Below are 26,610 nucleotides of genomic sequence, written 5' to 3'. Positions count from 1 at the left end.
CCCCCCCCCCTTCTATCTGTGTTGGAGTTTAAATGCCCTCGGAAGTGCTCTTGACCTTGATGAGTCGATTGTGATCATAACATCGCGGCTGCTTTCATGGGCTGCGCTCATGCTCCATGGGATTCAATGTAACTACGTCCATGACCTTTGCCTTCCTATCACATGCGCGCATTAGGATGTATCATTTATAATGGACGCACACGGGCAATGTGACCACTTTGTAGCGACGGTCAAGTCACACTTTTCTCTCCGCCAACTGACCCCACACCCCCCTCACCCCCCCCCCCCCCCCGATGACGAGAGCAAAGGTCACGTTTTCTGAACGCATCTCTCTGTTTCTTCTCTTTCTGCATCATCGTAGTTCTGCGAGACGAATTCCGGCAAAACCCATCGGACGTGGTGGTGGCAGCCCGGGAGCCGGCCGTGATGGAGTGCCTGCCGCCGCGCGGACACCCCGAGCCCACCGTGTCTTGGAAACGCAACGGAGTGGCGCTCACGGATAAGGACGAGCGTGTGACGGTATGGGCACAGCGCGGCCCCGTGGGGCTAGAGAAGGGGGGATGGGGGCGGCACACACTCGCGGCATTAATGCGCTTATCGACGCAGAGTCGGGAATTGTCAGCGAGCGCCAGCGCAGAAATCATAAGGAATCAATGTGCACCTCACTCGACCGGAATTCCCACGGCGTCGTATCGAGAGCGAGGAGTGCGGACAGATTGGCCCGAGCAACAGCTAATGAAGCCAGTAAACAACAACAACGAGGAACGCAACTTGTAAATAACTACAAGAGCACCAGGTGACCGGGGCTGGTTAATCACCATCAGGCATGTATACGTGTCGATGCACACAGTTACCTTCCGTGTGCGTACATGTCCCAGAGATTGCCGTGTGTCTCAGGAATATGGCCCTCGAGGAAAGATAGAAATTGACGCTCTGAATGGAGCTGTTTTCAGGGTTGTGCGTTTCCGCTGACACCCATCTGCTACTAATCATGACAATAAAGCAACCGCATTTGTGGGCAGAGAAACCACAGCAGGGCTATAATCCATTTCGACATTGATTTTTTTCACTTTGTCTCACCATTAATGATGTCGTAGAACTCTCGTTGCATTACTGAGGCTCAATCTTTCTCAACTCCTAAACCCAGAAGAGCTTTGACTGCAGATTGGGCTCTCTAATTCACCATACAAAGCACGTTTTGGCTTCTGAATTCATGAAATACTTTGTTCCAGAATAAAAGTAACACGTAAGACAGTAATTGCCGGCTACATACTCGCGCTAATCGCATACCTTGGAAAAATGATTCCAACAAAGCAAGTGCTATTTTTGCAACCATTTTTCTTTTTCCCCTCCCTTTAATGAGTTCATCGGTGAGCGTGTTGAAACCGTGAACCTCGCCGGCGCCTTTAAAACATTCCCAGACTGTGGAGACAAGATTCATTTTTCATTCGTAGCCCCCGAGACTCGGATCCCAGCTCCCTGGAGCTTTAGGCTCGGGGATATGCGGGGCCACTGACAGACGTCAACGTTACATCCTCGTCGCACGCCGGCCGGCCGGCAAGGCAGCCACCTGAACCAGGAAGTGGAGCCTAATTAAACTCGCACGTTTATTGAAGTGAAAACACGGAGAAGTAAATTTACATTACACCGGGGGACGGCACTGAAACGAAAGTGCCATATCTGTCATCGTGGCTCCGGTCAAACGCAGGATATGGGTAAGGATATGCTCTCTCAACCCAGACCGTAGCAACGTGAGGATTGCATCCGGGCAAGCGGATGCATCTGTCACGATCGTCGGTTTCACGTACCTTCAACGTAGGCACTCTTTGCTTGCTATTAAATTACCATCATCGGCAGCCATTATCTATCCACTGCTGGATGAATGCCTCCTCAAGCCATCGACGTCCCTCACAGTTTGATGATGTTGCACTCCACCAAGCCTGCTACACGAGGGCCAATCTCATCGCTATATCCCCACGGGTGGACACGCTCCTAGGCCTGTTCCCTCCATTGGCTGCCACTCCACGGTTAGTCTCAACCACTGGCTATCATCCCGTCTCGGCATGACTCGTCCTGCCCAAGCGCACTTATATTTCTCAACGGTCAATATGAAGCCTCTAACTTGGGCATGTTCATTGATCCACGTGTTCTTCTGTCTGTCTCTCGGTGTAATACCAAGCATGCATCGCCTTTGCGCATTCATAGCGCTCTTAGATATGAATATTTTATTTAATTGTGAGGACAGTGGACGCCAGTGAGAATTGGTCTATTGTTAGGCAGGAGTGGATTACACCTTTCTTCTGCAATGAAACCATTGAGGGATTATTTTTTTCCGGACCACCTGATAAGAGCAGCGACATGACCTCTTAATGGGCAGAGGTGTGCATTGTCTGCTTAATATTCCAATTTGCTTACCTGATTAGCGAAGAGAGTAACGTTTTAATGTGGCCGTTAAGAATGCACTTTACGAATTAAATTCCAAGCTTATTTCTGCTGCATAGAGGCCATACAACGTGCCATATTAGTCATGCGATGTGCATTCGTGGCAGTTAAGGAAGATTTATTTCCTAATTACATTTTGCTGCCGATTTTCAAGGTCTGACCATTTGGTTCGTGGTGCAAACGCTCGACATGCTACCTTGACAGATGTCACATTTATTTTCCACGGGCACCATGCAAATATTGCAGAGCATCAAATAGTTGGTCGCATGGAGACTAACATAGCGGTGAGTGGACCACGAGAATTCCCAACCACTAATCATCTCAAAACTTTTGTGACATTTACCCAATCCCTTTACCGCGAGCATCTGTGCACGTGCGAGTCAATCGCAATAGCCGAAGGAGAGCCACGCATGCAAGGAGATACATCTGACAGCGAGAGCTTGTGAGACATGGGCTGAACGCCCTGGCCTGGCACAGGCGCCGTGGTGACATCACCGTCCACTTAGTGGCAAATGGCGGCTGCTGCTGTTGTTGTTGTTGTTGAACACTGCTGGAACCGCAGTGTGAGGTTCCACGGGGGAATGTGTCTGAGCTGTGCTGGGCCGTTGACGGAACGTTCCTCCTAGAACGACTCGGTACAGCTCAGGCCTTATTCCAACATGGGTTCAACGGGCTCGGTGCAGTGTTATTGACGAATGTCAAGGCATGTCAAGTCAACTTTATTTTTGTTTACATACATGGCACCTTTCTGGCACGGAAGCGCCACTCAAAGTGTCATCGCATTAATCCTCAACATCGACTTAGAATATTCTGAGCAATGAAATATATATTCACATACCATCTGCAGTTGTTTCATGTATACAATAGAAGCAAGTTGTGGCTGTGAGTTAGCTGAATGTGTTGACATTTTTTTTTCATTATTATTACCACCAAGTAATTAGTTCACCGCTGCTGAAGGAGCTACATAAGTAGGCTACATGACCTGGCAGAGCTTGCAGATCACTGCCGTGAGAACCTAAGCTCTAATAGCCCATTTGCCTGGATTATGAACTTGGCAATTTGGCTGTTAGGTGCTCATGGGAACCTGGCGTCATTGCTCCGCTATATTCCTTTACAGTCAAAGTAAGCCTTACCTCCAAATGTATTGTTATTATAGGCATAGCATTGCCAGCTGAAAGCATACCGCTCTAATGCATTATCCATGCAGATTGTCCAGTATCATGCCTTTCCAAAATTGCACTTTATCCGTGCCGTTGATAAATATTGATGCAGGGAATGCTGTTTTATGGTTTAAAAAAAAAAACTGTAAATATATTGAAACAAAATCTTGGCTCGTTTTTTTTATACCACAAAACTTTGATCCCCTGGGGTAAAATATCCAATAAAATATCAGAGTTAATTTTCTTTCCCCACTCTGACGATGAATTCTCAGTGAAACAAACAGAAGATGCTTTATATTGACCCAGACAGGCCTGACAGACCTGGCGTTAGAAGCTTGTTTGAGAGGAATGGCTCCATTGACCCGTTTTTATTGATTCCCTTGTTGGCAGACCTACAGAACACAGGGTTGTTTTTTTTAGAAGTTATAAGCTGCACCTTGCAATCTTCAAAACATTCACGAAACTTCTCACATCAATCAACCCCAGATACTCCAGGGCTCTCTTGGGCCAGCGTTTCATTTCCAAAGAAAACTCCAGGTTCCACTCCAGGCAGTCTGTTACCACCTTTTGCAGCATGCATGTGCCTTTTTTGGGATGATTCAATTGTCCCCACTCCTGCAGTCCACCCTGTGATCTTGTTTTATGGATTACTTCCTTGCAGATCCGCGGAGGCAAACTGATGATCTCGAACACGCAAAAGGCAGATGCGGGGATGTACGTGTGCGTCGGAACCAACATGGTCGGAGAGAGAGACAGCGAACCGGCGGAGCTCGCTGTGTTCGGTACGTGCCACCAACCCCTCCGGCCAAACACTTCTTGACTCTGCAGCAAACTGCTGGGATCCAGAACACGTGCTTACCGCAAATGAATCACAATACCTCGCTCATCTCGTCAAGGAACACAAACCATCATCGCGTGAACTCCGCTCATCATCACAGCAGCAGCGGCTTTTGGGTTAACTAGCTATCGAACAAGGATGGTCACTGTGTCACGCGCTTTCAGATGTGCTTCTGCGACCGTCTGGAACGCTCTTCCTTCTGATATTCGGAAAACACTGGAGCTATGCACTTTTAAATCATCTCCATTGAAAACTAATTTCTTTCGAACTTCCTTTTGTGTTTAGTTTGTTATCCTTCCCCCGCACAGCATGGTTGGCTACGTAGGGTGCAAAAGAAGTTCAACATACATACAGTGGCATAGCTATCGAGTGAGCAGGCGGTGCAACCACCCCGGGGCCCATGGGACACAGTGGCCAGGGCGCTGGGCTGCAGTCAGGGGTGAATGCAGACATGGGGCCCTAATTTCCATCCTTTCACCAGGTCTTGGCTGACAATCCAGCCACTGAGGCTGGTTCTCACCGACATCGAACATCATTTGCATTGTACCTACCATTCCTTGCGTGGTACAAATGAATTGCCCATGCATCTATCACCTCCCAGAATATGTAATGGGAATTTAGAATCCTTCAAAATGCCTCCACTTCTTCAGAACCAGATTTTCATGAATATTTAACCCTGACCTTTAATGACCTGAGTTGCTCATCCGTTCACTGATGCTCGTCCCGTCCCTGCGTCTCACCCACCCGGACGCGTCCCCAGAGCGGCCTACGTTCGCGCGAAAGCCGATGAACCTTGTGATGCTCGCCGACTCGGACGCGGAGTTCCGCTGCGAGGTCCACGGCGACCCCCCGCCGACAGTTCGGTGGAGGAAGGAGGATGGAGACCTCCCCAAGGGCAGGTAAGATGAGGCACAGGAGGATCTGGGAATTTCCATCGCAACTCTCTCTCTCTCACTCGACCCTCTTTTGTCAACCCCGAGCGGCCGCACGGAGCATAGAATATTCGCTTTGCGTAAAATGTCGCTCGGCTGTAGAGCAGTCACTTATTGCGGTTGTCAACTAAAAAAAAACATGCTTTCATGCAGTCAATGTTGCAGCTTTTTCTTTTCTCTTCTTAATTACATCGCTCTGCTTCCTCACGTCCTTGCTCCTTTTCTCCTACGCCTCCCAGCCAAAGAGATTGGCAGCCTTTTTGTTGACGAGTCCACTTTCTCCAAATGCACATTCAGGCCTTGTCCCAAGGACGGTGAGGCGATAGTTGTGGGAGAAGGAGGAGGAGGAGGACAGGGGCGGGTCGGGGGAAAATATAATATTCTTATGATGTTTTGAGCCAATCCAAAACCGCTGACCCGTGCGGGGCGGTATGAGAAGAGGGCGACGTGCAAAAAATCTTATTGTCGGGTTTCCCTTGTCATTGGCGCGAAGGGACAGGAATGGGGGAACAACTTAAAGCACCTGCTCTTATTAAAGTGCTGCCCGGGGGCGATTGAAAAGGTTAGGTTAGGAATCTTATTGCTGGCCACTCTGGCTTACAGCTTTAAGGACGAGGGCTCTCCTCGGAGCATATGCATTGAAATCACTCCTCACGGAAGAGATGAAAGTGCTCCCACGGCATTGCAGAGGTACCGTCTCTCTCTTAGCCATGCGGATGGGCAACGACGGGGAATTGATGGTGCAAAATTAAACCTGGGCGCGAATGTATCTCTCACCGACAGAGCGGACATAGCTGCAACCTATTTTTGCCATACTCGCGCAGCATTGGCAGCCCATGAAAGTGAAGCGGATATGTGCATGAGTGGCTTTGTGTGTAAACTGAACATTTAATTGGCTTATGTAATGAACTATGAAATCAGTGGTTCATGGTTAAAACATTCTGTGTATTTTCGTGATATTTTGTAAGACGTTTTAAAATGGTATTTTTTAAATCTTGGTTAAAAGAGAATAAGGATACTGGTAAAAAATAAAATTAGAAAAATAAACACTGGAGGATATTTTACTTTCTTTCAGCTTTTCATTTGGCTGGCCTTCATTTCATTACCATAAGTTTAATTGATCTACGTTTTGACCATATAATAATAAAAAATAAATGGATTCAATGAAAATCCTTTCAAACGCAACAACAAAGCCCATGTTTAAAGCCATGAAAGCTCATTGTTTGAGATGAGATGGAGTTGAGTCTGAATATGGCATGGAACAGAATACCATCGTGTTTTGTATATTTTTTTATGCCTGTTTAGCCATAAAAGCCTAACCGAATGTTGTAAATGTATTCACGAGGGCCCTGCTAAGTTTTTTTTTTTACGGTTGGGGCAATGATTGCTATGTTTAATCCCAAATGAGTAATTTAGGTGGTAATAATTTCTTCAACTGTGGACCATAACACTGGCACACAATGCCCTACTCTTACAAATGAAATCGTGAGATCTTAAACATCCGCTGCTACGTCGAGGCCACATCACCGGTGTGACGTGGTATTCCGCCGTGGTGTGGCGTGGCGTGTCATGATATGGCCTTTCCTTGGGTACCTTCGTGTATCGTGGTGTGACATGGTGAGTTGTTGCATAGTATGTGGCGTGGATTCTCCATGGCATGGTGTGGCGTCGCGTGTTGGTGGCATGCTACACCACGGTGCGGTGTGTCACGGTGTGACATGATGTGCCATGGCATGGCGTGGCAGGTTTGAGATCCAGGACGACTACACGCTACGTGTGGAGCGTGTGGGTGGCACGGACGAGGGCACGTACACGTGCGTTGGCGAGAACCGCGTGGGCAAAGCTGAGGCATCGGCATCGCTCGTGGTGCACGGTACAGCTGATCCCCCGCCATCGCCCCAGCCCTCCCCTCCAACTCCCCCCCCCAACTCTAAGCACACGTTCAACCACATCCACACGCCGCCCTGGTGGGTACATCTCACCAGTGCGGCACATGAGTGCACCGCTCAGCAAAAGCGGCGATCACTCAAACGCAAGCTCGCGCATCCACACTACCAAGTCACAACATCTCCGTGCCGACACAGCCACACTCCGCATATCATGTGGGTTATTGGACTTAACATTTTGTGCCATCATTTAAATGTACGGTGCTTTTGGCAATCTATTTCTGGATAAAGGCCTCCCCGTGCCGTGCTTTATCATGTGAGATGGGGTTTGACCGTTTTTCACCACGCTGGTCAGTGGGTTGGTAAAGGTGATGCCCAGGAAAGATCTAGATCACAATCGCCTCTGGTGTTAGCCATGGCCAGGAATTTAACTCGGGGTCGCCAGGTTCATAGCGCATAGCATGAACCATTGCACCATCGATAGCGTTGGAAAATTGTCGCCTATTGGTAAACACTGTGCACGAAAAATCAAAAGACTTCACATGCGGACAAGTACATTGCCTACACGGTAGATAAATAAATAAATATATTGGCATTTCTTACAAATTCCATGCGCTGTCATCGAGCCATTTGCGTTACGCGAGCGCCAGAGTTTTGAGAGTGATCATAACAACAGCTGACCATTACAGAGGACCTATCTGTGTTCGGCACGCGCGCCGTTTACTTGTCACCAACCTCGCCATCAACTTTTTGACGCAGACATCGACATTATCCATTACCCATTGTAATCATATCTTCCTTTTTTTGTTTTTGTTGTTTTCCTTTCCTCCCCCTCTCTCTCTCTCTCTGTGTTTTGTTTCCCTTTCCCCCTCCCCCCTCCTTCGTCCACCCAGTCCGTCCGTATGGTAAGTGACCATTTCCATTTCATTGTCCACGAGGAGCGACGTCCGGCAGTCCGGTGTGTGAGCGAGATAAGCCAGTGGGGTCGTGGCCGCCCAACATTTGGCGTCGTCCTTAAATCAGGCTGTGGCCTGCACCTCCCAGGAAGCCCTGTCGGCGGCTCACACATCTTCCCTGTCACCCACGGCCTCCGTAAATCAGCAAAATTGTTTTTTTTTTCCCAATTGCACGCGTGCTCATTTATAGGTGGAATTAAACCAACGACTATTCGTCATTCCCTTTTGTGCTTTTCCTATTAATGGTATCGCCCCAAATTGCCGGCCGTCAATTTAAGGCATGGGATTTTGTAATCTTTTGAATTCACCGTATAATTTAGGTGTTTTATACAACCGAAACAATAATAAAAATCATAAAATATGGGCAGACATATACGGTACTGTATTAGTATATCTACATTGCGTAGTGTGCAGATGTGATACATGACTGACATAAACATGATATATGAACGTCAGATATATATGTACGATATACAACTAATGTATGCGGCATGTGGGAAGTGATATACGATACTTGATATGTACACATTAAATATGACATGCCGGCACTGCAGTTTATGCTAAACGTACATAAACACAATAATTATACCCAGTGTAAATAAGGTTCGTCACAGCTGTGTCTCATTCATTTCTCATTCACTTTACAAAGTATTTGGCCACTGGCTCACGGTGATGCCCTCTGTAATGGCATTCTTCACTCAAGGCTGCATGTTCCCCCTAATCAGTGCGCTGTTAATGTGCATCGGTGGCGTGGGGTCGCCGTCAGAACGGGGCCTCCTTTATCCCGGGCATGATCCATATTCCGTCTCGCTCCCCGCGGAGTCCAGGGGGGACAGGGGATGTGTCAAGCCTGGCCGGGGCGAGCATCAGATGTATTATGTAAATTGTGTCGCGCTAATGACACGGAAAGAGCAGGGATGGTTTTGTTCCCCGTGTAAATGGCTTTTATCATTTCGGCGCACAAACTGGCGCCCGTGTGTGTGCGTGTGCGAGCCGCGTCCTTTCATCCTGCACGCGCCGGGACCCTTACACGTGTAAATCGAGCACTCGCGCTAATGTGATTGCTCTGCTTCCACGATTCATTAATTAAATTCTAATGTCTGGCAATTAACATTAAAATCAGCCACTGAGTGAGGAACAGCACTTGAATTCATCTGCGGAGTGGCCTGCGCGAATGGCTTGATTGTAAGTGTTTCTCTTGCTGGTGTGTTAGTGTTTTTGAATTAGCTCGAGTGCCTATAATGTGTGCTGTTGCACAAGTGTCGTGCACACTTCACTCCGTGCTCATCTGCATGCGATAGAAACCGCAAGCGATCACGAAAGCAGTGAGAAGCCCAATAACTACTTTTTGTTCATTTGTAAATGTGTTCAGCCTCGTGCTCAAATGACCCCTTGCGTCCAGCAAGCAAACAGTGTGTGTTTTGCGTGCGCATGCACGTCTCTCTGTGTCTGTGTTCTGCATGTTTCATTAACCCATCCCCACGTGTGTGTGTGAGTGTGTGTCCACTGACCACTTCATTTAGATGTTTCTTTTGAACCCGTGTGTTTGCGCAGCTCCGCCCCAGTTCGTGGTGCGTCCGAGGGACCAGATCGTGGCTCAGGGTCAGAGTGCCACCTTCCTCTGTGAGACTACGGGGAATCCACCCCCTGCCGTGTTCTGGCAACGGGAGGGCAGCCAGGTAATGCGGCGCTGGTGCAGTTACAATACGGAAACCGCAATTAGGCGCAGGGAGCATAATTCCCGTCGTAAAAAAAATGTGCGTCGAACTGAAATTGAACGAATTTTGTTTGAGGGATACATTTCACGTAATTGTTTGCCAAAATCTGATTTCGTTTTCTGAAAACGATGCCAATTTATTCTCTTGGGGTGTTGTGTTTTGGGGAATTATGAAAGTGATATAATTAGGTGGGAGAAAACCCTGAGTAATGAACGTATGAAAACAAAAGCGTATTAAATCTTGAAACCCAATGTGTTTTGCGGTAGTTGCCGAAAAAAAACACGAGGGAAGGGATTATGGTTAAGCTGTTTCGGTTTTCTTTTTATGTGAATGGTTTGAATTAATGAAATTGAATCCATGCGATGCTTTTCACACCATGTATTAATTCCCACACTCAACGCTTTTCTGAACCCACAAGCCTCATTTTTCAAATCGTGTGACCTTCCATCACGAGCCGCAGTTAAGCTTTCACTTGGTACAAAATGCAGCCATCCACATGACCCTCATGCAATCCCCTTCCTGCCTCCACCCACCAAACACCCTGCAGAATCTGCTGTTTCCAAACCAGCCATCCCAGCCGTCGAGCCGATTCTCGGTGTCCCAAACCGGCCACCTCACCATCACGGACGTACAGCGCTCGGACTCGGGCTACTATACGTGCCAGGCGCTCAGCGTGGCCGGCAGCATCCTGGCCAAGGCGCTGCTGGAAGTCGGCGATGGTGAGTGACCTCACACTTCTTCTTCTTGGTTCTTTCGGTAAAGTCACGTAGAAGGGAAGTAATAAAATAATAAAAATAAAACATAATAAAATAATTCTCATGACGCAAGCAGCCGTCCTCAGGTGAAGAATGAAACACCACCAAGCTTGGAGCGTATGGCTCCAAGCTTATGGCTCCAAGCTTGGTGGTGGTTCATTCTTCACCTGAGGACGGCTGCTTGCGTTGTGGCCGAAACGTCGTGAGAATTATTTTATTGTTTTATTTTTATTATTTTATTACTTCCCTTCTACGTGACTTTACCGAAAGAACCAAGAAGATGAATCCCTGCAGTCACGAAAGCTTTAAATCGAAATTTGACCTAACACTGCTCGGCTAATGTCTTCCCGTATGCACGAGTGTGTGTGACGATTATCGGAACTGGTCCTGGACCTCCCCTAGGTCGACTCAGCCTCAAATAAATACCTGGTGCGATGTGTAAACATCGCCACTGGAGAGACAAAGCAGCCGGGCGTGGTGCTGATCACCCACCCCCTCGAGTGCTATGGTGGCCTTCATGGGTGCTCGCTAAACAGCACTTGCCACAAAAGTTTGTTTCAGGCTATACAGGGGATGTTTGCATTATTATTTGTGTTTGTGTATGTTTGCCTGCGTGTGCTGGGTAATGAAATTGATCCATTCATCATTCACACTAGTCTTGTTAACCCACAGCAACTGGGTTTGTTCTATGACTGTCCGATTCCACGTTGGTCTCCACATACACCTAGCCTGGCGCAGAGGCAAGTGACGATGTCGTTGCCACTTAGTGGAAAATGGTTGTTGTGGTTGTGTTGATTCATGTGCGATTTTTGACCAAGTACAAAACCATAGTTATTCGTGGTCTTTGATACCCAGCTCATATTTCTTTGTAGTTCTGCCATGTATCGTTAAAATACAGGCTTTCTATCCATGCAGCGATGTTGAGTGCTTGTGTGTGAGTACATTACTCCAGTTGCACTTTGGCGGGCTACTTTGGTCACATTTTAGAGCACTTATACTGTTGGACGTGCGTAATGAGAATAGGAAGAGAGAAAATGTTTCGTGTGTGTATTTCCTGCTCATTTCATAGAAAAACACACCCATGCTTTTAACATCAATGATACCTGTAGTGGTACATGGCAGGTTAGAAGCCCTGATGGATCGTCCGGCGAGCATGACGCGATACTGATGAAAAATAAACACGGCATCCTTTTAGCAATCACCATGCATCCAGTATTCGGAGGCAGCTGCCGCAGCTGCCTCCGAATACTAAACGCAGGCACTGTGAATGAAACATTTAAATTCACGGAAAGTGCACAGACATTATCAAAGGACACTTCACACGACCCGCTAAAAGCGCTTTGTGACGAGTGTATTTTTTATTTAATGTAGAGTGGATTACTATAGTTATGTATTTTTTTGCTTGTATTTTTTCACTCGCTGTTGAAATGCGGATACATTTCACGGGGTACGATGGAGATGTGATGCGTGATTAATAGTGGTCATGGGGGCGGCAACGGGTCATGTGATGTTCTGATTTGCTGTTCAGATATAGAGTGGGCTTCGCGTGGTCACTCACAGGAAATGTTCAACCGCTGCGATTTTACTAAAACAAACTGGCAATGTGCCACTGCAAAGACGACAATTAAAATAAAAATACAAATTGTGTTTCCACGTAGATCATGAAATGATACAATCTAACAAAAAAATATATGTTTTCAAAGCTAAGTAAAAAAAAAAGAGAAATAATGGCCATCCAGAGCCCATGTTAAGATACTGAGCCACTGCCAACAGGGATTTCACGAGGGTTGCTACCTGTCCCAGGAATAGTCTGTGGCAGTTTCGCCGTGGTCCTGGGATCGCTCTCTTTTCCGCTTAGACAAATGAAACAAAACAATGTTCCGCACTCGTTTAGAAAGAGCTCTCATGCATTTTGAGTTTTCATTGACTCAGCTCACTCACAAAAGGAGGCTGTCACACACTTGGCAACTGCAGTTGATTTGGTTGGCAAGTTGATGCGCTGGAGAGAGTTCCGCGTCTAATTTGCTTTTCGTCATTCCTGATCGCCACTTGCTTTGCAATGGATAGCAAAAAAAAGTTAGACCCATTTTTTCCGTTATACATATGTGGTATAACTGTTCCACTATAACATGTAAATATGTATTTATAGTTGGGATTCAGGCTCTGATGTAATCACGTAATAACCTAATCCTGAAAATCTTTACCACGTAGCATGCGTAATGTTCAATTCGCAGTAGATAACACGATTTGATAGTTGCCCACATTCGCTATGAATCTAAATAATAGCCCTCTAAGAATGGATAAATTCATGGATTAAAATACATTTTTATGCTCACAATACAATGCGTCCAATCGTGTGTGAAAATCAAATATTCAAAATATTTTTGTATGCAATTGATTAACGCGTCCCCTGCAGACACTTGAGGTGCTACATACACCACAACGTTAATAACAATTCAACAACGTTGATATGTGAATCCAGTTGTCACCCTGCATCACGACTATTCAACCGAAGCAGGGAGCTTTAGTTGCATTAAAACCGCTGGTCACTTGAAACCAACCGCAACCATCATTGTACTTTGGCACATAGTGCTGCCCTTTTGTCAATCCACTGCTGGATGAGGGCCTCCCCCACGCCATGCCTGTCACGGGGATTATTTGACCACACTTGATCAGTCGGTGTTTGCGAATGTGGCGAACACAAAAGTGGGAACACAGAACTACTAATACGGCAAATTATTTTTTCTGCACTGTACTCTGCTGACGACGTGACCGCCCCCGCCACCCCCGAAATCGCCTTCACCGGGTGTCTAACCAACGCTGCCGTCCCTCCCGCAGCCCTGGCAGACAGCCCGCCGCCCATCATCCGGCAGGGCCCCGCCAACCAGACGCTGGCCGTGGGCTCGGTGGCACTGCTGGCCTGCCAGGCCATGGGCATGCCCACTCCCAGCGTGCACTGGCTCAAGGACGGCAGCAAGCTCAGCCTGGGCAGCGCGCGACTCGCCTTGCAGTCGGGCGGCACGCTGAGCATCAAGGACGTTCAGGTAGGATAACATTCGTTGTCCTCTTTAGTGTGTTGTCTTTCAATCGCACCTCCAATTAGCACGGTGAGGAGCCTCCATTGGAAGGAGCTCTACGGAGCCCTCTAGGGGGTATTTTTGGCCTACTCTTCCACGCTGGCCCAGACACCGTGGAAGATGAGGGAGTACCCAACTTTTACCGCTCCACACCTGACCTGCTGATCGACTAACTGCGGCGTACCGAGCCATGCTGCTGGGTGGACAGCGACGGGCAGACAGGATTTAAGAACCTTGCCCATTTGGAGAGCCAACTGGCAATCTCTTGATTGCAAGTCAGACGTGCGAACTATTACACCACGGTAGCATACCATATTAAGAACACTAATGTTTACAATAATAATGTTTTCTCATCAATGTGGTGCGATTCCAAGCATGCACAGGACATGCTAAGCACATACATTTGACTGTGAGGAAGAGTAAGTGGGCTGATGACCCGGAGGTAAGAATAACTACTGAGTGACAACCGAATGACGTGGACACGTACCACACTTTCTTGTGCAGTTACTGAGGAGGTGGTCTTGTTCTTCCTCTTCATCGCAAAGAGTGCCTGGGATGTTGTGAGTGGATGAAGGATTCTTAAAAGCACTGTGGGATGAATTGTGCGGTACTCTGCTTGAGCACTCCAGTGCGCCACACAAGAGGTGTGCATTTACCAATCGACTCGGACGAGAGTGACGTAAATGTACCCGTGTATAAGTATACAGAATTACTTAACACCAAAGTACACTTAGGCGTGCTCACACTCTTCAAAAGCCAATGCACAGAATGATGCAATTCAGACGTGAAAATCCATTGCAGCCTTTTCAAATGAAATGAAAAGTAAATGCGGCCCTCGAAGTGAGTGTGTTCAAACACTAAATTTAAACAGACCACGTGCCACTAGCCTGATGACCCCCGCCTCCCCCCCAACCAACCCAGCATTGCGTATATGCCGCGACTATTATGGGATGTTGTCGGCGAGTAGCAGGTGTGGTGGCGACCGGTGAATGGCGACGTACCACAGGCTATGATTGAATGCAGAGCTACAGGTGATTAACGTTCGAGCGGAGGGAGGGCAGGTTACAGCGGGGGTGGGGGGGGGACATGTGGGTACACGACCGCCTAGAGGTGACTGTCGGCTTCAATCAGTCACTGGCGGAAAGGCCCCGCCACTTTTTCCCTTGCAAAATTCGGCCACACGCAGCCACCTCTGCCGTCCGTGTTGTGGATAAACAAAACGAATTTTTAAGGAAGAAGCGCATGAAAATAATGATTGCTGGCACTGCTTGCCGGTAAATGTTAATCGATGGCTTGGAGTTAGCATGTTATCCTGTTAATGTAATCATTCTGTCACATTGCTGGAGGCATAGCTGGCTTTCAAAATGGATCCGTCACACGTCGGGCCATAATAATGATGCACGACAACATTTTTTCAGCCTCTTAATTAGGATTGCAGTAAGGCCCAGAAGCAGAGCCCGCGTGGCGAAAATGGATATCGATTGAGAGAGCGAGAGAGCGAGAGGGTGAGAGAGAGGAAGAGGGCGGGGAAGAGATGGAAGTTTAAAGAAAAAAGAGAGATAGAGCGAGATGGTCGGATAGGGAGAGATATCGCGGGAGAGGTGGCTGGAGGTGTAGGTCGCTACATTTTATTTCGCCCTCTCTCTTCTTCTGGCAAGCCTTTTACAATATCCCCCTCTGGTCCAGACCCAGCCTTACACACCTAGCCCTTCGTACCGCACGCTTGCTGAAAGCAAAGCGTTTGTGTTCTGTTGGAATGTCAGGCCCAGCAAGTTTGAGTGATTAAGACGGGAGACCTTGCTCGCAAAAATCGAACTCTCTGAAATGCATTGGCCGTCTGGTTTTGATGGAGGTAAACCTGCACTGTTTGTGATATTTTTTTTTTAACGTAGTTATTCCTTTATTCAAAATTTCTTTTAAAATAACCTTGCACGTTTTAAAGACAAATTGGAGCATAATGGGACGTTGAAGCTTCATAGAGGGAAAATAGAATTTTGATTTATTTCATCGGTCTTTTTTTTTGATAGCATTGCCTTCTGTTTAGCAGGACAAAGAATAAATAGAGCCACATTTGCTAATGAATATAAAACAAATTGCTCTGTGGTGTGCTGATAGGATTTCTCATTGTAGATCTGTACATTAAAGCCGCATCAACCTCACACATCAACAGAGTGTCTGTGTTGTTTCATTTCTCTGTATGATCTCGGGTATGTTTTTTTGTTTCTTTATTTATTTTCAAGCTTTTTTGCGCTGCTATTTTGGGAAGCAGGCTATTACAGAAGCCAATATTGGTTTGGGAATATTACAGGAAAGTCGATAGCCTTGTTCCTAAACGGGAGACTTGGAGGCAGCGTATATCTCCTGGCTATGTTCGCTGTAAGCGCACACGCTGCTTTGTTGGGCCAGGGAGCACTTTAGCTGCAGGGTATTTTTTGATACCTGTGAAATGAGCTTTTTTTTTTGCGGCCACGTAATTGCGTCGCTAAATCTCTCCGTCCCCCCCCCCCCCCTTGCCAGCTCATGGATGCCGGCCTATACACCTGTGTTGCGGTGAGCCCCAGCGGGGAGACAACGTGGAGTGCCTTCATGGACGTTCAAGGTATTCGTTGCTTTTCAGCACAGGGGTCATGGGGAATGTGTGCTGTGTTAACGGGAACAGAGGAGTTCAAGGAATAGGAGATCGACTCCTACCTATGAGCTGCTGTCAACGCAAGGCCTGTAACGGTTAAGATTTTGGGGTGACGATTCAACACTAAAATTGATTTTTATCACAAAATTCACATCGTGGTGCGTTGTAGTGCAGCTCGTGTCTGCAGAGGTCACATGAACTAATGAAATACAATGTATACAAATAAAAAAAATATTCTCACATGCATGATTCAATCCTTGTATCCTGAGCGTAAGAATCGATCACAAACAATACATTAATACCTAATTCCACCCTGAGTTAATACCCTCCAGAAAGAAGACACTCCTTGGCATTAACTTGGCAGATATTGTATAAATCTCCTGCCTTGTCTTTTCATTGGCGTTCCACGAACACTTTGTTTACAACCGCACTTCTGAAATGTGAACCGTGACAGGCCGCTGTTGGCATAGTAAATTGTGCTGTGAGTGCTCCGAGCCAGACAGTGCGATATGTTGGAATGCGGTGGAGAATTTTGATATGCTTTATTACCGCTGGGCCTCCTGCATCGTACTGCCATGCGAGCGACTCTCCCACCATCTCCAAGCCATTCCCCCTCCTGTTCCCATAATCTTCTTGCAACTTCACTCTTAAGCGCCCCCCACCTCCCCCCCATCTCCCTCAGAAGAAAGAAGGAACTTGGTTTCTCTGTGCGGTTGTGCTGTCGCACCGCGCGCATTAATTGGCCAAATTAAATTCAGGCTGCCTTCCTGATCGAGTCAGGGGAATTATCCTCCCTGAGCTCCTAGCCCTGCCACGCGTACCTCACTAACCAGCCCTCGGCTGCCACGCAAGTTGGAAATGTCATCTTAGTGTGCCGCATCAAATATTCATGCATCTCTGCCTTGTCCCCCCCCCACCCCCCGTGAAGGCGGGGATGTGGGAAATGGGAATACAGGCGAAGCGCCACCTCCATTTCGCAATTTGTAAAATTAGATTTCGGGGGCAGCTTTCACGAGAAAAAGGGGAGCAAGGGCTCTGAGCTGACCAGCAGACCTCGGCTTTGGTCTTGGGATGGAGACGGAGGGGAAAATGTCGCTGGGGAAAGTGGGAAGGCTCGAGAGGGAGACGAGGATAGATGGTGGGCCAGCGAGAGGGAGGATTGTGCCACGTAAATTAAAATGACGACACACGCTTTCCAAGCAAACCGTGCAACTGCTCTTTTTTTTTTACCCTAACAGTCGCGAAAGCCCGCATCGTCGTCAAAAACGAGACTCTCGCAGTTCTAAAAGATAGGTAAATTGAGTTAATTGCATTGAATGTTAATTTTTATCAGGCAGCTGTTATCTACAACAGTATTACGGAACAGTTCCATTCAAGTGGGAGGTACTACTCCGGTCCGGTCTTTGCTGTCCGATGTCATGTCAAATGACGACCGTAATGTCTGCAACCGCGTTCGTGGTTATGCCGCACGAACAGGGCCCATTTTAGCACCTCCCACGGGAATGGAGCCCAAGTTGACGTGTGCTGTGTCTTCTGCTACTGTACCACCACTTAATCTAGAGGGTCTTGCACTACACATACCAACACGAAGATGCCTATGTTTTAAGTGAACAAGGGGATAATCATTGTTACCTGGATCGACTGCAAAGCCAGGTGAGTAGCTATTCAAGTCAATACAGAAGCACTTGTAGGTTCGGTGAGGCTTAGTGCATCCAGAGTTGATTATGACACGTGGCACCAGGTATTCGATTAGGCTGTCAGCCAAAGGGCCAAGTTCACTAAAACAGTTGTCACTGGCATATACGCAGTGACCGTAAATAAGCCCACGTCGCTGATATTGTAGCAAAGCACACAAAACCAGTGCGGAGACCAGAGGAACACTGTATGCAGCGCTTAATTTCACAGTCGATATTTTCCGCAACACGTGATGTCACATGAGTCATGTGATTTGATGTCGTGGGCATTTGAGTGTCCTTATTAAAGACAGTTCATCTAAAGGACCCGACAGTTATACGTAAGTATCGTACTGTGTTTAAGGGCATCTGGTCACCCCAAGCCCATTTCATTCAAGTTTTTTCGCACACACCACCGCAGTGTCATAAGGACACAATAAGGTGAGATGGATGCAGCCTGCCAAATTAATTCCTGGTACGGCGTTCTGGACTGCTCTAAACGATATCAGGCATTGCCTTATAGCCATACTGAAATTTGGAGAATGTGCTGTTCGGAAGCACCTATTAAAGTTGGGACAGCATCAGATCCAACCACCATTGTCTCCCCAGTGCTGAGATATAAAGCATCAGCACTCGTTTAAGGCGAAGTTGACCTAGGGGAAGCCCGGTACAGGTTTCCTGTACCACTTGCCACTGACGTTATCTATGAATGGGAATCGACCTCTAGTAGCGCAATCTTCTAACACAGAACGCTAAGTACTCAGCCACAATGTGTGTATTTGTGGCTGCACACAAAGAGACAATGACAAATACACTTGTTAAATTCACTATCAAGAACAAGGTGCCCTTTTGACAGATGTTATAAACAAACAAGCATTGAGATGGATCAATCTGGCCTGTCCATCTGACACTGAGTCTATCCTTCACAGGTCACACTGCGCAGCTATGCCAGGTCTGGTCTGGCCGGGGCAGTCCCGGTTTCAGAAAAGGTTGTCCCAGTGTCCTGGAGAATTTGAAATAAAATAAAATAAAAAATTCCAACTTTTTAATGTTCTGACCTCATGCTCGACTCCCTGTGTGGGTGGGGCTGGTGACTGAGTGGGCGTGGTTGTCAAAGTAGGCGGGTCCAATAAAGGAAGGGGATGACAGTTCACGTGCCAGGTCTCCAGGTTGAGCCTCCGAGAAATGTGGTTGGTCATGGTGGCCAAACATCTCATGCGATTTAGTTTATTTATTTATTTGATATATATATTTGCACTACTGCTGTACTTTATTAACATCATGCTAATCTCTCACATTAACATAGCCACTTCCGTACCCAGTTACATGCTAATTTCTCACATGAACATCACTAGATCCAGCCACTTCTTTATGACCCTTGGGCTACACCCATTTCAAACCTTTTAAAACAGTCTGCATCAGCAGCAGACCATGCTTTCCCACCTGATGACGGACGATTGTGTTGCGTTCAAAACGTCGTGATTTATTTTATTTTATACCTACGTGACTTTACCGAAAGGACCAAAGAGTATGGATTTCTGCAGTCACGAAAGCTTCAAATCAAGATTGCACTTTATTTGTTTCACTTTTGTCATTGTGACAATCTTACCCTGGTTGTCCCGAGTTTTCCCCTGGTTACACCAAATCAACTTGCCTTGAACTTAACGCCTCTCTCTCTTCCGTGGCAGAGAACGGCGTGCCGAGCCAACCCCAGCCGCCAGAACCATCTTCACTGGCCGCACCTCCGTCCAAGCCGCGGGTCACAGACGTCACCAAGAACACAGTGACGCTGTCCTGGCAGCTGCCTGAGCCGTCAGGCCCCTCTCCCATTTTGTACTACATCATCGAGGCCTTCAGGTAGGCCTCCGTTGTGGCTGCATCGGGCTGGCTTTTAGATTGACACAATATGAGGTGCAAAAAGCCAGGACACATCATGAAAATAATGTTAGCTCAAAATAACAGAAGAGGGGATAATTACACGTGAAAGTGTTGCCTTGTATTTTGTAAATTGTTATGCAACTGACAAAAAAGGGCACTTTTAACGTTGTGGAAAGACAGATTTCTCAGGACAAGTACCTCAAAAAGAGAACAATCTTGGGAAAACCAGGACAGGCGGCAATATGCAAGCGGTCTGCAATTTAAAAACATCGTGGTTTGGTTTCCTTTTTTACATGTTTTGACATTCGTTTTGGTAGAGCTGGATCATTGTCGGTGAAGCTCACTTGAAGTAGCTGTTTGCGAAGGGATTTTTATCCTATTTCGGCATGTAAATGAGACATTAAGGACTCCGTGACAATTCATAATACAAAGGTATTACGTGCTGGTGTCATGAAAGTTTAAGTAATTGTATTATGCATTTGCCAGGGTTACAAGACCCTGCATTAGGCTAGGTATTTTCCCCCACAGAGCATTTATTAAATAATCGTGTGTTTATTATGGGAAGATGTAATTTGGCGAGATGGTAACTACATTGCCTGGTATACAGGAGGATGTGGGTTCTATTCCGACGCTGATGCCTGTATATTTGGAGTTTGCATGTCCTCTCCATGGTTGCTTGGATTTTTCTCGAGGTCCTCTGGTTTTTCCCTCCACATTTAGAATCAACTTATGTATTAGAGTATTTGGCTTCTATACATTCCCACATGATAAGCCATTTCGTTGACCTATCATTTGTGGCCAGGTAACTTCTGAAAAAGAGCTACAGAGCTCGGTGGGCCTTACTTGGTAAAGTTAAAAATATGTAGTTTTGTTTATCGTTCAGTTTGAGAGATTACAAGATAAATAGGTCAAAGGTCAATGTGTAGCCCTGCAATTGCTTCCTCACGCCACTGCTCAAGGAAGGGCTTCCACTAGGGGGAGCTCTTCAGAGAGCCCCTGTGGAGAGTTTTTTGGCCCAAAGTCTCGTAAGAGATGGGAGTACCGACACTTTACCCCAACACACTTTACCCCACCACACTTTACACCACCACAATTTACCCCGCCGCACTTTACCACATCACACTTTACCCCATCACAATTTACCCCACCACACTTTACCCCGCCGCACTTTACCCCATCACAATTTACCCCACCACACTTTACCCCAACACACTTTACCCCATCACACTTTACCCCGCCACACTTTACACCACCACAATTTACCCCGCCGCACTTTACCCCGCCGCACTTTACCCCAACACACTTTACCCCACCACACTTTACACCACCACAATTTACCCCGCCGCACTTTACCCCGCCGCACTTTACCCCGCCGCACTTTACCCCGCCGCACTTTACCCCGCCGCACTTTACCCCACCACACTTTACCCTGCCACACTTTACCCCACCACACTTTACTCTGGCGATCGACAAACTCTGGTGAACACATTTCGACTGCTAGGTGGACAGAGGCGGAGGGTGGGGGGGGCAGGGATTTAAGATCCTTGCACCGTTGTTTCATCTGTCGTGCCAGGAGGTTGAACTCCGCGACCTCTTGGTTGCGAAATCAGTGGCGGAAAGCAATTGCAGCACCCTGGCAAGATACTATCACTAAATGATACACGTAACTTTTATTTCTGTTGTTTTTAGAAGAGGTTCTATGCCCACTTGTTTTGACGTGCCTTTGTTTTCAAATACATTAGCCACTGCTGAAATTCGGTTGATGAGATAACTTTTGTGTATTTAAAATGTTACTTTGTTTTTATACAATGTAACTGCAATAAGCAATATACTGCATTTCACCAGTTGTTTGATTGAAGAGTAAACACGAGCGGGTTTAATGATAGGAAAATCCGTTCTCATTAAAAGCTTTTCTTTAAGAGTTGCACACATGGAAATTGCAACGCAATTCTCTGATGGAGACTGTGATTGCAATATTGTGCCTCGTCCACAATAGGCCCAGAGAAATTGTTTTATTTTTTGTTGCCACACGATCGAAAAGGATGCGAGTTGAAAGCCTGCTTGGAGGTTGACCCAGCCGATCATCCCTCTGGGGTCGATAAAAAAAGTACCATTTCGTGGGGAAGTCAACAGCGGTTTTTTTATACAGATAGACTTCTTCTGCCCCCAACCCTCTGCAAGCATAGGAATTTACAATTTCCCCTACTGGCTCAGGGCTGTATCGCCTCGATGCTCGTTTGAGGAGTAAACCACGTTAACACTGACGAATGCGCATCTGCACATTGGACTGCGTAAGTCGTAAGTGCCATCTGAGTCTCAAACCATGTTTAAATTATAATTTACTTACAGCCCTTTGCCAATTTACTGATGGATGGATGAAGGTCTCCCCCACATCGTGTTGGTCACAGGGGGGTTGGTTGATTGTACTTGAATATATCTTGATGAAAAGGACAAACAAAACTCGACAAGTGAGAGGTGAAAACGGGAGGGACAATATTAACGAGATGGCATAAACGAGACAAAAAAAATAGGAGAAAATCAAGACCCTGAATCATTCGTCAAATTTATGGGACAGTGCATCATTACATTCCTGTGCGCCAATCAAGATCTTAAATCCCTTCCGAGTCTTCTTTGTTGTTCAGCCGGTGCCATCACAGCGAACCCTTCGCCGGGTGGATATTGAATGGCTCGTGATGAGGACGACGGTGATAATGACAACGCCGTCTGAGTGCTTGCTCGAGAATAATCGGTTTGCCTTGTGTCCTTTGCTCGGGGACAGCCAATCGGTGAGCACGAGCTGGCAGACGGTGGCGACGCACGTGACGCGCGATGCCTTCACGCTGCGGGGCCTGCGCCCCAACACCATCTACCTGTTCATCGTGCGCGCCGCAAACGCACACGGACTCAGCGACCCCAGCCCCGTCTCAGACCCCGTGCGCACGCAAGGTAACCGCCCGCGTATGCCGACACAAGCCGTGCTGTTCGCGAGCACCTTTTTTCAGGCCCGGCATGGTGCACGAAAGACGGGGCAGCACGGCCCAATGGTTACGATCGGCAAACCTTCGTCTCCTCAGTGCTGACGTTTACGCACCTCAGCAGGTATATTTGAGGCTGAGTCGACCCCATGGATGGGGAGGCCCAGGACCAGTTGAGATATTTTCCACTAATGTTAGCCATGAGTTGGGAATCAAACTGAGCTCGTCGGGTTTATAGCCTGTTCACGAACCGCTGTGCCATCGCACCATTCATACTCATACACACTCACACGTATAGGTACATTAACACTCACATGCGCACACACACACCAGCAATAACATCGGACACAATAGCCCAGGTGGTGACATACATCATCGTGTTATTTGTTCTCGTTAAGGGCAGTTTATGACAACTGGTGGTGTGAAAATTACTGGGTTTTATTTTTACAATGTAGTGCATTTTCCCTGTTGGTAAAATGAACATATACAGAAACACACAAGTGTACACACATTCACGCATATGCTGACACGTACATTTGCAAATGAGTGCAGTGTTCGTGAGCACCCATTAAGTCCCGGACGACACGTAGGTAAGTGGTGTGGCCGGAATAACGCCTCTGGCCGCTCGCGCCTTAAACTGGACACCACCACACTAGTTAGTCGTTTTAGACAGGCCCAGAACACGTTCAATTACCAATTGCCACTGATGTCCATCATCATGGTCAATAATTTATTAAGGTTTGCTGTGATTATATTGCTGTGTGCAAACCGCTACGACACCCATCTACTCGCGCGCGCACACACACACACACACAATTAGCACAGCACAGGCACACGCACCCTTGGGATGCTGCATGCTTTATTCAAGCTGCCAGGAAATATTGATGAATGTGAGGTCACACGCAATGCAAAGGGACCGGTTTGATTGGCAATTTTGCAACACGAGTCATTTACGAATTGTTTGCGCTTTACGCATCGTGTAAGCAGTTGGAAGACCATTGTTTTCACGCGAGCACACAGTCGCTGGCACGCACGGCGTGTTTGTTCTCGTGTCAAGCCCCCGCACCCGCGCTCTGGGTGAAGGCGCCGCGTTTTACCGCGCGCGCGAGGAGCGCGTTAGCGCAGCTCCATTATCTGCCTCCGGGCCCGCTGTGGTCTTTTAAGGCAGCGGTGCGCGACTCGGGTCGATTCATCAGCTACGATTGCCCCAAGATAACCTCTGTATATGTGCTAAATGTTTCAAGCATTGTGCGAGTGCTGACGCGGTCCTGCATCCGCGTGGCGTGCAAACTCCCCACCCCTGCCCTTGCCGCGTCTTTGATTTATCTTTTTCTCTCTCTCTCTCTCTATCTTTTTTTCTCTTCGCACCTTTGGACCCCTTGCTAAACATGTGACTTGCCGGGAATTGTTAGAAAGTGTAACAGGCGGAAACGTAGATCCGGCGATGAACGTACGGGTGCACTAAAGCTTTTGATCGACCCGCCGGCTGTTTGCGACAGACATCAGCCCCACTGGCCAGGGCGTCGACCACCGGCAGGTGCAGAAGGAACTGGGCGACGTGGTGCTGCGCCTACACACCCCGCTCATCCTCACCTCCTCCACCGTGCAGGTCACCTGGACGGTGAGCCACGATGGTCGCTAGTCGTCGGAAACATTTACCCATCTTGATGTATCCTCACGTCTGTTTGCCTGCACGTCTAACAACCGTAAACATTTTCTTATTTTACCAGGTCAGCCCCACTGAGCTATATAGCTCTTTTTCAGAAGCGACCTCGCCACAAATGACAGCTCAGTCAGGTGGCTTATTACGTGGACATTTATCGCAGCTGAATACCCACCTAGCTACCTGACCACCTGCCACCCAGCTCTCCTGCCCGATTTTGTTCTTTGACATTATTTTTTCCATTGGAGTTGGAATCTTTCTGAATTGACCCCGGTTGGAATGTTTGGCCAGTTTCTTTGAGTATGCTCTTTTCACGTGAGAAGCCAACACATGTCGGAGGATAACACGCCAACTCCACAACAGATAAGTCAGCATTACTCATAGTGGCGTTGCCCTTCGTAAAATGATCTTCGAGATAGCTCTGTGATATCCGCTTCTGCGGGCCAATCTCCAACACGATGGGTTGGTCTGCTTTGTGAGGATCGTGAATGGATTTTTCGTCTCATGACATGACTTCAACACTATCGGGATAACATTGGGGAGAGATGTGTAAAGACAAAGATTGGTCGGCAGCGTGCCTGCAGTGCTGCTTCAGTGCCCAGCAGCTTGCATGTTTCATGTACAAGGCGCTGGGGCTCTGGCTCGGCACAATCCATATCTGGGCGATGGTCTTTCTGCCACTATACCTTGCGTGTTCTGTATTGTATTTGACCTGAGCTAAAATAAGATTTTCAACAATGGATGAAAGCCGGTTTTGGACTCGGTGTCAGCGCACACAGCTCTATTCCCTTATTCCCCATGTTGGAAATTCCTCTGGGCACGGCCTGCCGACCTCCACAGCTCGCAAGGAGGCTGCCACCACAGCGACATCATTTCCTCCCCACTTAACTCCTTCTCTGCCCTAACGACTTGCAGGGAGAGGGGGGGGGACAAAAAAAATCACTCAGCTCACACCACAAACACCCCCCTCCACCCTCCTCTCGCTCCTTCCCTCGGGCATTTTTTACCCTCCCCTCTCCCACCAGGTTGACCGTCAGTCCCAGTTCGTGCAGGGCTACCGGCTGATGCACCGGCCGGTGTCCGGCACGCAAGCCCTGGGCAGCTGGCAGATTCTGGAGGTGAAGTCTCCGACAGAGCGCAACGCCGTGCTCACCAACCTCCGCAAGGGGCTCAGCTACGAGATCAAGGTCCGGCCGTTCTTCAACGAGTTCCAGGGAGCTGACAGCGACGTCAAGTTTGCTCGGACGCCGGAAGAAGGTTTGCAAGAAAGAGCTCACTCGATTTCTTTTTTAGACAAAACTGTTGAGTCGCATTAGACCCATTTTGTGGTCCGCTGATCTTAGCTGCTCAGTGCCTTTTTCACACGCGGATGTTGCCCGACGCATTTGGGGGGAAATGTCTCGTGTGTCTGTGTGCGCCTTTTGTTTAACATTCAATTTGTGCGGCGTCATCCCCCCTACCGTCAACAGCCCCAGATGCACCTCCTCAGGCCGTGACGGTCAACACAATGGGAGGTGGCAACAGCACCAGCATCTCTGTGACTTGGGATTCCCCCCCTGCCGAAAACCAGAATGGACTCATCCAGGAATACAGGGTATACGTTGAAACCTTCTGCCTCAGTGTCTGAAGCTACCAGGGTGATGTTTCAATTTTTTTTGTTTCAACAAAAAAAATGATGCATGTACCCATTAGCAGCCGGTTTGCTTTGTCACCGGTGTTATCAGTCGTTGGTTAGGCTGGTTTGCTCGAACATGAAGCCAAAAAAATGTACGTGGCGTTACTGTGCTTTCGTATCACGCTTCATATCCCACGCTTTTTTTCGTGTTTGCAAAGGAAAAAAAACGTACAAAATTAAAAACCTCCTCCTGAGGAAATACAATTACACAGGTCTGCGGATGTCAGTGGACACTCCCAACTGGTTAAACGAAGGAATCTGCTCGGCTTATTAAATTGCAGCACCTACGGCGCCCCCTTTCACGTTAAACGGCGCGGATGAAAATTTACGCGGTGGCTTGAAGTAAGCTTCAC

The 26,610-nt window shown here is 47.6% G+C and overlaps 1 protein-coding gene across 1 annotated transcript in view; it reads left to right on the top strand.

Annotated features, from left to right (window-relative positions):
• The window catches only part of LOC144719116 (roundabout homolog 2-like), a 155,076-nt gene that overhangs the window by 93,126 nt on the left and 35,340 nt on the right, over positions 1-26,610 (top strand). The window contains exons 3-16 of the mRNA XM_078594959.1: positions 362-519; positions 4,264-4,384; positions 5,201-5,339; positions 7,118-7,245; positions 8,152-8,163; positions 9,769-9,893; positions 10,480-10,651; positions 13,526-13,731; positions 16,282-16,363; positions 19,755-19,923; positions 22,724-22,890; positions 24,419-24,540; positions 25,608-25,839; positions 26,052-26,176. Of these exons, the coding sequence (XP_078451085.1) occupies positions 362-519; positions 4,264-4,384; positions 5,201-5,339; positions 7,118-7,245; positions 8,152-8,163; positions 9,769-9,893; positions 10,480-10,651; positions 13,526-13,731; positions 16,282-16,363; positions 19,755-19,923; positions 22,724-22,890; positions 24,419-24,540; positions 25,608-25,839; positions 26,052-26,176 (1,958 nt within the window). The remainder of the gene's footprint in view (positions 1-361; positions 520-4,263; positions 4,385-5,200; positions 5,340-7,117; positions 7,246-8,151; positions 8,164-9,768; positions 9,894-10,479; positions 10,652-13,525; positions 13,732-16,281; positions 16,364-19,754; positions 19,924-22,723; positions 22,891-24,418; positions 24,541-25,607; positions 25,840-26,051; positions 26,177-26,610) is intronic.

The sequence above is a fragment of the Lampetra planeri genome, chromosome 5 (assembly GCF_965212315.1).
Source record: "Lampetra planeri chromosome 5, kcLamPlan1.2.h2, whole genome shotgun sequence".
Classification (NCBI taxonomy): domain Eukaryota; kingdom Metazoa; phylum Chordata; class Hyperoartia; order Petromyzontiformes; family Petromyzontidae; genus Lampetra; species Lampetra planeri.
Note: the sequence above shows the minus strand (reverse complement) of the source record. Positions and strands in the feature narration are given on the sequence as shown.